The 11477-nt window shown below is 48.8% G+C and overlaps 1 protein-coding gene across 1 annotated transcript; it reads right to left on the bottom strand.

Moving 5' to 3' along the window:
- Positions 1 to 8897: 8897 nt before the first annotated feature.
- On the bottom strand, positions 8898 to 9799 carry LOC123050020 (FCS-Like Zinc finger 1). The gene is made up of 2 exons (XM_044472868.1): positions 9509 to 9799; positions 8898 to 9408 (listed from the first exon to the last, which is right to left on the bottom strand). Exons 1-2 carry the CDS (start codon positions 9718 to 9720, stop codon positions 9249 to 9251), a joined length of 372 nt encoding a protein of 123 aa, XP_044328803.1. The 5' UTR covers positions 9721 to 9799; the 3' UTR covers positions 8898 to 9248.
- Positions 9800 to 11477: the final 1678 nt, after the last annotated feature.

Here is an 11477-nt window from a genome sequence, read left to right as displayed (position 1 = left end):
GGGCTGACCGCACCCCTCATATATATCCGAAATATGGGGCGAAAATGGTGAGGCCCACGCGCAACCGAGCGCGTCCGTCACGTCGGACTGATGTCCGAGTCCCACACGGAATCGCCCGGAAACCAAGCAGTCCGACGGGCATCTCCGCCGGTGGGGGTGTGAACGTCGCGTGGCGCCGCTCAAACTCGCAACACAAGGCCAAAAGTCCGGCTATTTAATCCGGTTGGCGTCCTCAACCCTAGCCACAACCTCTTCCTCGCTCTTTGATTTTCTGTGCCAGCAGCCCGAGCATATTTCTCTTTGTCTACACCTTCCTCTTCCCGCGCCATTCAACGTGGCCCGGCAGAAGAAGACCACTTACGCTATGCTAACGCTGGAGCGCAGCTTCCAGATCGAGGGGGAGATCCAGGCGAGCCGTGCGGCCCGGATAGCAGCGGGTCTGCCTCCGAACTCGTCGGGGTCGGAGGAGGAGGACGAGCAGCAACAGCTGGAGCCCATGGAGAGGGCGGATCCGGATGAGGCGGACACGACAGAGCCGGAGTAGGAACCGACGATGGTTGCGAGCTTCACCATGGAGGAGGCCATGGCGGAGTTTGTGTCACCCAAGCGGCGGAGTTCGTGGAGCAGACAACCATCCTGGAGTTCATCTAAGATGAGGTGTACGTGGAGTCCAACCGGCGCTTCCTCCGGCAAGAACGGGCGACGAGCGACACACTCTTCAACGAGTTGGAAGCGGAGATGGAGGCGGAGGCAGAGGAGGAGCCGTAGTTGCGTCTGCCCCCATGTACCTGGAGCCCGTAGCTGAGATAGTGGACATTTCTGGTGGTAATGAGTAGCGTAGTCGAGGATACTTGATCTATGTATGTTTTCTTTGCATGGTTTTATTATTTCACAAATGAGGTGTTTGGATGCAGAGTGAGTTATGCTACCTCTTGAGCTTGCGTTGGTTTTCCCTTGAAGAAGAAAGGGTGATGCAGCAAAGTAGCGTAAGTATTTCCCTCAGTTTTTGAGAACCAAGGTATCCATCCAGTAGGAGACTACACGCAAGTCGCCTCGTACCTACACAAACAAATAAGAACCTTGCAACCAACGCGATAAAGGGTTGTCAATCGCTTCACGGCCACTTGCAAAAGTGAGATCTAATAGAGATAATAGACCCGGGGGCCATAGGTTTCACTAGTGGCTTCTCTCAAGATAGCATAAGTATTACGGTGGGTGAACAAATTACTGTCGAGCAATTGATAGAAAAGTACATAATTATGAGAATATCTAGGCATGATCATGTATATAGGCATCACGTCCGCGACAAGTAGACCGAAACGATTCTGCATGTACTACTATTACTCCACACATCGACCGCTATCCAACATGCATCTAAAGTATTAAGTTCATAAGAACAGAGTAACGCATTAGGCAAGATGACATGATGTAGAGGGATAAACTCAAGCAATATGATATAAACCCCATCTTTTTATCCTCGATGGCAACAATACAATACGTGTCGTTTCCCTTTCTGTCACTGCGATCCAGCAACGCAAGATTGAACCCAAAGCTAAGCACTTCTCCCATTGCAAGAAAGATCAATCTAGTAGCCCAAACCAAACGGATAATTCGAAGAGACTTGCAAAGATAACAAATTATACATAAAAGAATTCAGAGGATATTCAAATATTGTTCATAGATAATCTTGATCATAAACCCACAATTCATCGGATCTCGACAAACACACCGCAAAAAGAGTTACATCGAATAGATCTCCAAGAGAATCGAGGAGAACTTTGTATTGAGATACAAAGAGAGAGAAGAAGTCATCTAGCTAATAACTATGGACCCGAAGGTCTGTGGTAAACTACTCACACATCATCGGAGAGGCTATGGTGTTGATGTAGAAGCCCTCCGTGATCGATTCCCCCTTTGGCGGAGCGTCGGAAAAGGGCCCAAGATGGGATCTCACGGGTACAGAAGGTTGCGGCGGTGGAAATAGGGTTTTGTGGTGCTCCTGGATGTTTTCAGGGTATATGGGTATACATAGGAGGAAGAAGTAGGTCGGTGGAGCTGCGAGGGGCCCACGAGGGTGGGGGCGCGCCTCCCTGCCTCGTGGCCTCCTCGCTTCTTTCTTGACGTCCACTCCAAGTCCTCTGTATCACGTTTGTTCCAAAACTAACTCTCCCGAAGGTTTCATTCCATTTGGACTCCGTTTGGTATTCCTTTTCTGCGAAACACTGAAACAGGCAAAAAAACAGTAATTTTCACTAGGCATTCGGTTAATAGGTAGTCCCAAAAATAATATAAAAGTTCTTAGTAAAGCCCATTAAACATCCAAAACAGATAATATAATAGCATGGAACAATAAAAAATTATAGATACGTTGGAGACGTATCAAGTTACTTTAGGAGTGTCCGGGTGCATCCGCGGGTTTTTGAGGGGCTGATTTTGGTGATCGCGCTTGTAGATGCTCTTAGATACCAAGGACCACTCTCTACATCGATCTTCGCGCATGGTAAAGCGCGGAGAAATGAATCGGATAATACTTTTCCATTGGTACAACATTCTTACTCCTAAGTCCTAACAACCATTTCCCGTTTAGATTGCATAAGAGCATCTCTAGTAGATGATGTAGATGTATAAATAACTGCTTTTTCATGTCCGAGGCTTAAAAGCGCTGCTTCAACAGATGATGTAGATGTAAAAAAATACATCACCTCCTCCAAGTGAAGTAAAATAAAAGAGTTGGAGATGCAAATTTGCATCTCCACCTCCCTCGTGATGCAAAACGGCCAACCGCGCGCGAACATCCAACTACCGAACTGAAAGTTCCACCCGCCCGCCCGTTCGATGCCCGCCCGCCTCTGCCGCCGACATTTTTGCCCGGAAATGCACCCACCCGTCCATCTCCGACCTAGCCGCCAGCCACGCCGCCGTAGCCACTGTTGTCGCCGATTTGATTGTGCCCCGCCTACGACTGCGCGGCCGATTCGGATATTCGCCAGAGCTTCGGCGGCCATAATGGTTGTAGAAACTCTCGGCCGCCTTTAGGTAGTCGTTGCCCACCGCCAGAGCTAAAAGGGGTAGCCACGCGACCACCGCAACCCACAAGCGGAGTCCTCCAGCGGCCACGCGGGCGTCCAGAGGCCGTCTGCAGCCGTCGGCCACCCCATACGGGCTTCGTGCCGCCCATCAACTCTCCAAACTGCCGCCGGACGATTTTTTCCACCCCGCACGCAACGTGTTCGAGCAAATTCCCCCAAGGTAAAAAAAGGTGCAAATTAGGAGTTTTTTTATCGGGCTTGAAGATGCAGCGTGACGGTGATTTTTGTATTGTAGATGAGCTCGCGTGACTCCTCTTTCGTGGACGATTCCTTGTCGGATGAGGAATTTGATTTGACCGAAGAAGCGGACATTGCTATGCTAGTAGCGATGCACAAGAGGAAGAAACTGAAGCACGACGGTTCCGTGTTTTGTCATGAGTTTATGCAGAGATAAAGGTTTCACGCGCACGAGACTTTTGTGCGTAACTATTTTGGTACATCACCCATTTTTCCAGAGAGGTACTTTCATCCCCAATTTAGGATGTGCAAAGATTTGTTCTTCCACATTTGCAATTCCGTGAATCAGCATGATCGATCCTTTCAGCAGAGGAGGAATTGTGCCGGTTTGCTTAGACATAGCACCGAGCAGAAGGTCACTGCCTCTTTACGCATGATGGCCTATGGTCAGGCCCGTATGTTGGCATATGCATTCGGAGCGGTTGCACAGGGCCTCCAAATTCCAGGGGGCCCAAAACCAGAGATTAGTATTACTGGTCAAGGGATTTTTTCCGATAAAGGATGGATTTTATTGACTCAAAATGAAGCATCAAGAGGATACAAACACAATGAGTACACACCCGGCCTCTACATAGTTAGGATACACACAACCAACACTACACACACACCAAAAACATGCCAGCAAATAGCAAAGTCATACAAGACCAAAGCTATGCGTAGGCAAAGAAAAGAAAAAGAGAAAGTGATCAGATCCGCGAATCAGCAAACTACAACAAATGACCATATTCGCACCAACTACCTCATGACACCACATGGACGATGAGGTTCTTCAAAAGCAACGCCTTCAGGAAGGGAGTGATGCTTAAGCGCCGCCGTCGCTGGATCCAACCATTCAAGGCCAGAATCTAGATTTTCATCCTGAAGAACCAGTCCAAGCATATCCGAGCAATGCCTTCAACAAGGTAACGACGTAAAAACATCGCCATTGCCAGGTATAACCAACTCAGGTTGGACCTAGCTTTTCACCCCGGAGCTCGAGACCGGGTGCTTAAATAGCACCACCATGAATGCCACACATGTGTTGTCGCCACCACTTTTTCGCAATCCAAACAGCTACATGCGATGTGGACCGCCGCCGCTGCACAACCATCCCTCTGCGTCAAGCTGATGTCCATAGTTTGCATCTCGCCACCAAACTCAACCACCAGATCTGAAGGGAGGAACCCTCATGAAGACCTTTCGGTAGCATCACAACCCCAGCGAGGCCGAGGCCGACGCTGTAGGCCGAAGATCCAGACCGTGCACAACTGGCCAAGGCCACTTTGGCGCGAGGAGCAGAACACGCCGGCGGCGCAATGTCTGCATACACGTGCCTAGCCGCTGCACAAGAGTCGGCCACCGCCACGAGATCTACCACCATTAGCGCGGACCTCATGGCGTGGCATCCGGGCATAGTTGCGTGGGCAGTGACCATGGGTGTAGACCTTATTGCTGGGAGCCAAGGCAGTGAACGCATCTCGTCAAAGCCACCCCAAGATCCATCAGAACCTTGTTATGGGAGACTGCAGCAGTGCTCATCGCTGAGATCGATCACAAGGGAGCAGAGAAAGAGTAGAGGAGGAGATGGCCTGTAGGTCCCGCCGCCACCGGCTGGCCGGCCGGAGGCGGCCGGTGGCAGCGGCGAGGAGGAGGAGGCGGACTGGATGACTAGCGGCGGCGGTGGGGGGATTATTACTGGTCAAGGGATTTGGTATTAATGAGCTTTTAAGAGCTAAAATAAATGAGGACATACATAAAATCCATGGACAATGTCTAAAACCCTTCACGATCCGATCCCTGTGCTGCCGTTTATGTTCATCAACCTTTCACCCCTAGTTTCTAGCTACTCTGATAATTTCTGTTCTTTCTGATATTTCTTTATATTTTCATTTTGGCAAGGTGTATTTTTTATGATAAAATTTGAATTCGCAATAATTTATACTAAATATTTTAATTTATATTTTCAAAATATAGGCCCTAATATTGATTTCGCACCGGGCCCCGGATTTTAAAGGGACGGCCCTGTCTATGGTGTTCCGGCAGACTACATTGATGACAATTTGGCGATGACAAAGAGCACTTCTACCTTTTATGTCAAACAACTTGCAAAGACTACGGTAGAAGTGTTTGGTCCACAGATCACCCAATGCTCTAAACACTCAGAAGCTTTTGAACATGAACAAAACCCATGGGTTTTGATTTCAGGTATGGTTGGATCCATCGATTGGATGCACTCGAAGTGAAAGAATTGTCCTAAAGCATGGCATGGACAATTTAAGGGACGCTTGAAATGATGCCACCATCATTCTTGAGGCCGTTGCCGATCAAGAAATATGGATTTGGCATTCATATTTTGGGATGTCTCGATCTTGGAACGACATCAATGTGCTCAGCTGGTCACCTCTTTTTGCCAAGTTAGCCAATGGAGAAGCTCCACCGGTGACCTTCGAGGCAAATGGCCGCACATACAACTATGGATACTACCTTGCAGATGGGATCTATCCGAGGTGGAGTACGTTTGTCAAGCCAATCCAAACCCTCCAAGGTAAGAAAAAACTCTACTTTCACAATGCTCAAGCGGCGGATAGGGAAAGATTTTAAGAGGGCATTTGGGATTTTGCGATCCCAATTTGCTATTGTGCGAGGACCGTCTAGATTCTGGGATAAAAACAACCTTTGGTACAATGACAGCTTGCGTGATGATGCATAACATGATCATTGAGAATGAGCGTGGACATGATTTGGATTGCACCTTCGATGATCTCATGGGCGTACATGTTATACCGGTGAGAAAGGAGAAGCGAACCAGACATTTCATGAAGGTGTTCAATGAAATTAGAGATTCCGATACATATGATGAACTTCAAAAAGACTTGATGAAGGAATACTGGAAATGGCATGGCGAAAGAACCGCCTAGTTTCATGCTTTGTTTGTTGTGTTATGTCAGAACTTTGTTGCATTTGTGTTTCATGTTGTGGATTTGATGAATTATGTAATAATTTGATATTGTGGATAGATGAAATTTTAAATTTTAATTTGGGGTGCTTTTATTTCAAATGGCGCGCGGAACTGCTATTGTATAGCGGCTGCATCGCAGCCGTCATCAGCTCGAGTTGGAGTTTTACATCACCAAATATACATCATCGGTTGGAGTAGAGACTTTTTGTAGATGTAAAAAAAAAAAATTGTGATGAACAACATCCGCTTTTACATCTCCAAATTTACATTACCTATTGAAGATGCTCGAAGATGCTTAAATTACTTGGGTTTGATAAACGTGATCCACCCATGTCTTTACCACCGTACCCAGCGGACATGTGCTGAAATAGTCTGCACCCATTGACGCACTGCACTAGACTGAATACGTTCTTGCTTGGACCAATTCAGATGCAAAATGACAGCAGGGAAATGAATGACAGCACCTCCCACACAGTATTGGTTTTGTTTTCTGCCAAGTTGCAGGTAAATTATGCAAACCCGTGTACATATGTCACCGGGGTGTCGTTGTCTTGACAGCGCGGAATGAGCACATCCCTCCCGCCCCCGTGGGGGAGAAAAAAGAGCACAGCTCTTGTCGCCTTCGCAGGCGTCCTTTTAGGTCAGAGCACGACAAGAGCGCCCGTCGTCGTCGAAAGCGGCCCGCCATTAAAACCATTGTAAGCAAGCCCCCGGTTTACCGTTCAAATCTCTCGTCTTCGCCGTCGTCGCCCTCCTCCTCCTCCGAGAAAACAACACTCCAGGCCAGTCCAAGGCCGGGACATCAACCGGTGCCACAGTGACACGCCGTAGCATCTCGTTCACGGCAACCAACGCCGAGACAATAACCGGTGCCACAGTGACACGCCGTGATAGAATCTCCTTCACCGTATCCAACAACTGCTAGAACGGCCATGGAACTTTTCTTTTCTTTTCGAAACGGAGGCAAAAGCTTTGCCTCATCCATTAATTAAGAAGGAGTTTAGAGTTGCTTTTACAAGAAAAGCGAAAGAAAATATTACAAAGCCACTACTCTCCCGGCATGATTTCCAAACGGCGAAGCCCATGGGCGAGCTGACCAGCCCAAGGAGTTGCGCACTGTACGCGGATGTGGCCGAGTAGATTCCGCTGGCAGTATGCTTCCAGGTGATGGTGTCCTCGGCGTCCACGGCGAGAGGGATGGCGCTCGGCTAAAGCGTGACAAGCTGCCGGATGTGCTCCATTGTTCAGTTGTTGGGGAGCTTGATTTTGGACAGCCACGCGCCCGCATGCATGGCCTCCTTTACCTTCCATGTTTTCCTCGTGGAGCGTCACATGGCGGCGACTAGACGGAGCTTCGATCCGTTCGCTGCGTGTAGCGAGCGGAGGGGGCATGGCAGGCGGGAGGTCGTCGGGGGGCGGCGCTGGCTGGCGCAGAGCACCACGGCGTGCGCATGGGCGCGATCCGGCCACGTGCGGGGCTCCGGCCGGTGCCCCCCGAACCACCGGCACCCGAGATGCCTTTCGCGAGCTGGTTCCTCCCGGCCGAAGGCAAAACGACCCGACGACGTCTCGTGCGCGCATGGGCTCCGCCCGTCCGTAGGTGGCCGTAACGTGGCGAGGGAATCCGAGAGCTTTCCCACTACTGAAGCCTTGAATAAGCTTGTTTAAGGCCTAGATTTGCCTGAACGATTCTCCGCTGCACATGCAGTGCAGTACTGCAGGCATGGTGAAATCTACGGGCTTGCTGGATGAGATAGATTTGTTGTTGCTACGTTTTTAATTTTAATCAAAAAGGTCGGGTACTACCGTACTAGGGCCAGCATGGTTTGTAGTTTAGCGTATGTTCACGGCGATGTGCGCAGGGTATGAGGTCAGGCAGGTCGCTCTAGAACCGTCGGCGGTATTGCCGTATAACCAACCGTATTGGTACATGTTACACGTACGAGCCTTTTGTTTTTTCTTAATAATACGACGGCAGCTGACGGGTGGGCCTTGCACGTAAGGTGTACTCCGGCCGAGATCCACTAGCCAGGCAGCTTTCGTGGGGAGAAAAATGGTGAAGTAAAATGCGCCAGTCCTTTTTTTTTTTGTTGCTAGCCGTTGCCTCATGTAAGTTTCCGAGAAACAGGCCTCGCGAATGAAACCACCCGATGTGTGGCCGAAAGAGAAGATCTTTATTTTCTTTATTACTTCATTCACTCATGTATGTGTGGAACTTTATTGCTCATGTTGAGCACATTGCTTCTTTGCTTTTTTTCTTGTTGAAGCAAACGTCTAATTAACAACTCGTTCACGGCTATCATTTCTTCAGTAAGAAACGGAAGGCACCACTTGTTTTCTCTCTGGACTTTCCAGAGTTTACCCGCGCTCTGCTCCACCAAGAACCAACAGGGCCGTTGGTTGGTCCTCTGCCTCTGCTCTATGCACACAGTAGCAGGCAACGGCCTCCCGTAGTTTTGATTATTATTTTTTAAACAGGAACGGCCTTAAATTCCTATGGTACGGTAGAGAACGGCGATGGCGTTCGTGGGGCAAAACGAATAAATTCAGTTTTAAATCTTAATATTGTGTCCACTGTTATGAGCGGAAGCATCCGTGGAAGCATGGAACAACAGGCAAGAACACAGCAGAACTGATTTGAAAACTGAGAGAGCTTTTGTTATGCCTCTCACTTTCTTTCATATCGACAGGCAGGCTATGGTACACCTTACGCGACACAAGAACAAAAAACCAGCGATAATTCACACACAAAATTTAACTCTTAGTCTCCATCTTCGGAGATCAAAAGGGTGAGAACCCATCCCTGCGGTTCAGAGACAGCATAAAAGATGCAGCAGGTTTGCTGCCTGCAGGTGGTGGTCGTCCCGTCGAACCGGCGATCCAAGCTTCCCTCAACTGGATCTAGGCTTCCCAACCCATCATCGAGCTTTTGTTCACGAACTGCTGCTGAAAATCCTACGTTCGGATTGGTTGCCGGAAAGCTGCTACCACGCCCAGACGGGGATCCTCGGGGTGCTCTGCTTCTGCTGCTGCCTCTGCCGCTGCTCCTCCGCCCTCCCGGTCTGATTCGACCGCTTCTCCCTCGCCTCGTCGATCTCGATCTGCTCCTGCCTGCACTCCTCGCTACAGAAGGGCGTGTCACCTCTGCAACACAAAATAATCAAGCCACCATCAGAGACAATTCTTGGGCAGAGGTGACAAAAAGGAGAGATCAGAGCCTGTTGGGGTAGTAGCGCGTATTCACCTGTACATGAAGATGTCTTTGTTCCCGGCGAGGAGCTTCCGGCAGCTGAAGCAGATGTCCAGGTAGTGGTGGTGGCCGAGGAGCTCGCCGGCGTCGTCGCAGGGGTCGCAGAAGAGGCGGCCCGGCCCGGCCTTCCTCGGCGGGGACGCCGGCTTGATGGGAGAGACGGAGTGGCTGAGGCAGCCGGCCTCGAGGTCACCGTAGATTTCCATGGAGATCGATGGAGTAGTTTCTTCTGTAGAAATGGTAGTGCTTCTCTTTCTTTTCAGCTAGGAATGACTGAACGGAGTGGGGGAGGAGCGTAGAGAAGCGAGAGACCCCCTTATATCAGGGAGGGTGACGTACTTTTCATTTTGGCCCTCTGTGGCGGGTACAATTATGTTTAGCACTCAAGATGTGGAGTGAGGCTCTACCGGTGTATTTCCCATTTCTTGGATGTTTATTTGCTAAACTTTCAGACTTTGTACTTGGGCGAGATAAACAATAAAGTTGGCGTTTCCCAGCCCTTCAAATTTTTTTTTGGCGTTTCTCAGAAAAAAAATGGGACGGCGTTGTTATTTTTGTATGATTGGCTAGTCAGGGGACATTTTCAGCATTGTAACAATAAAAATGGTTCGCAACATGTTCAAGAAAATGTCAACTAGTTTTTACAAGACTGGTCTGTATAGGTGTCAGGTGCATTGTTTCATAGTTTTATTACAATTAAAGTGCCTTCTCTAAATATTGTCGAAAGTGCTGGTGTTTGAATTTCTGAAAACATGGATGATTGTAATGTTCCTATTTCGAGTGGCACAACGGTAATGTCGAAAGTACATGGTTATGAGTTTTGCGCTTCGCCATCAATTTTTTTTTTTTGCGAATAAAAAGAAATTTACTCGCGTCATTCGTTCACGGCAGCAATCAAAGTTCGAGATGTTCCCCACATGTGCTTAACCTACCCATGTAGTATCATTGACTAAGCACCATCGAACAAGGGTATTTTGGTCTTTCTCCCATCGTTAACCGTTGCATGTTAACCATAATAATTGTGCTTCCATTGGCACACAATAACACATAATCCTAGGGCCAAATCACACATCTGGTGAACACAAGTGGCATGCAAGATATTATTTCCTTGAGAAAATCCCCCCCAGCTGCAAAAGACTTTTTTTCTTTTGGACCCACATAGCACATACTACCACCGCGCCACTAGCACAAACCCTTCCTCTAGAAGACGGCCTAGGCACATACAGTAGTGACCAAGTTGCAAAGCCGCAAGCTGGCTTGCTAATCAGGTTGCTGAACGAACGGCCAAATCAAAACCGGGGCGCGTGGTGGTGGAGCCGTGCAGGTGGTCCATGGCTGCACTACTCGCCTACAGTATTCCAACGAGCAGAATCATGAGTCAGCTCTCAGCTGTGTCGACCAACCGTCCGATATTTATTCATTTCTCCACTTCTTTTTTCCCACCATCCCGTTGATCTTCTCCAGTAGGAGGAGTACCTTTGTAAACATGTCACGTCCGAGTATTCGAAGGATTAGTAAAATCATTCTGGGCTTCCGGTTTTGTTGTTCCGCGGCTGTGTTGGCTCCATGGATCTCTCCTCTCGTACTAACATAAACTAAGCTGAAGCGGTCTATGGAGAAACAGGGGCGCAGTAGGTGCGGCTGCCTGATTTGACGACAATCCTCCTACTCGGCTTGAGACCACGAGGGGCCTGCAAACTGTGATGAGAAGCTTAGTTTACTCTAAAAAAACAAAGCACATTTGTGATCTGTGAGGCCTGCCCATCGTTCTCCACATATGTTGTAGTCTTCGTCGACTAGGATGATGTATTGCGTGCAGTGTGTCGTTGATGTCGGGTGCCACTTTTAAGCGTGCCATGCAACTTGGGGGATAAAGTGTGTGCTAAAGCAATTAATTGATGCATGATTCCATCCGAATATCTAGCGTTGCTACAAGATAGGTACGGAGTACTGAGTGGTGACT

This window comes from Triticum aestivum, chromosome 2D (assembly GCF_018294505.1).
Source record: "Triticum aestivum cultivar Chinese Spring chromosome 2D, IWGSC CS RefSeq v2.1, whole genome shotgun sequence".
Classification (NCBI taxonomy): domain Eukaryota; kingdom Viridiplantae; phylum Streptophyta; class Magnoliopsida; order Poales; family Poaceae; genus Triticum; species Triticum aestivum.
Note: the sequence above shows the minus strand (reverse complement) of the source record. Positions and strands in the feature narration are given on the sequence as shown.

Excerpts from the sequence above, each read along its gene's own strand:
- LOC123050020 (XM_044472868.1), bottom strand. The coding sequence starts at position 9,720 with ATGGAAATCTACGGTGACCTCGAGGCCGGCTGCCTCAGCCACTCCGTC. Across the intron at positions 9,409-9,508 it reads AAAGACATCTTCATGTACAG|AGGTGACACGCCCTTCTGTA; the intron begins GTGAATACGCGC and ends TTTGTGTTGCAG.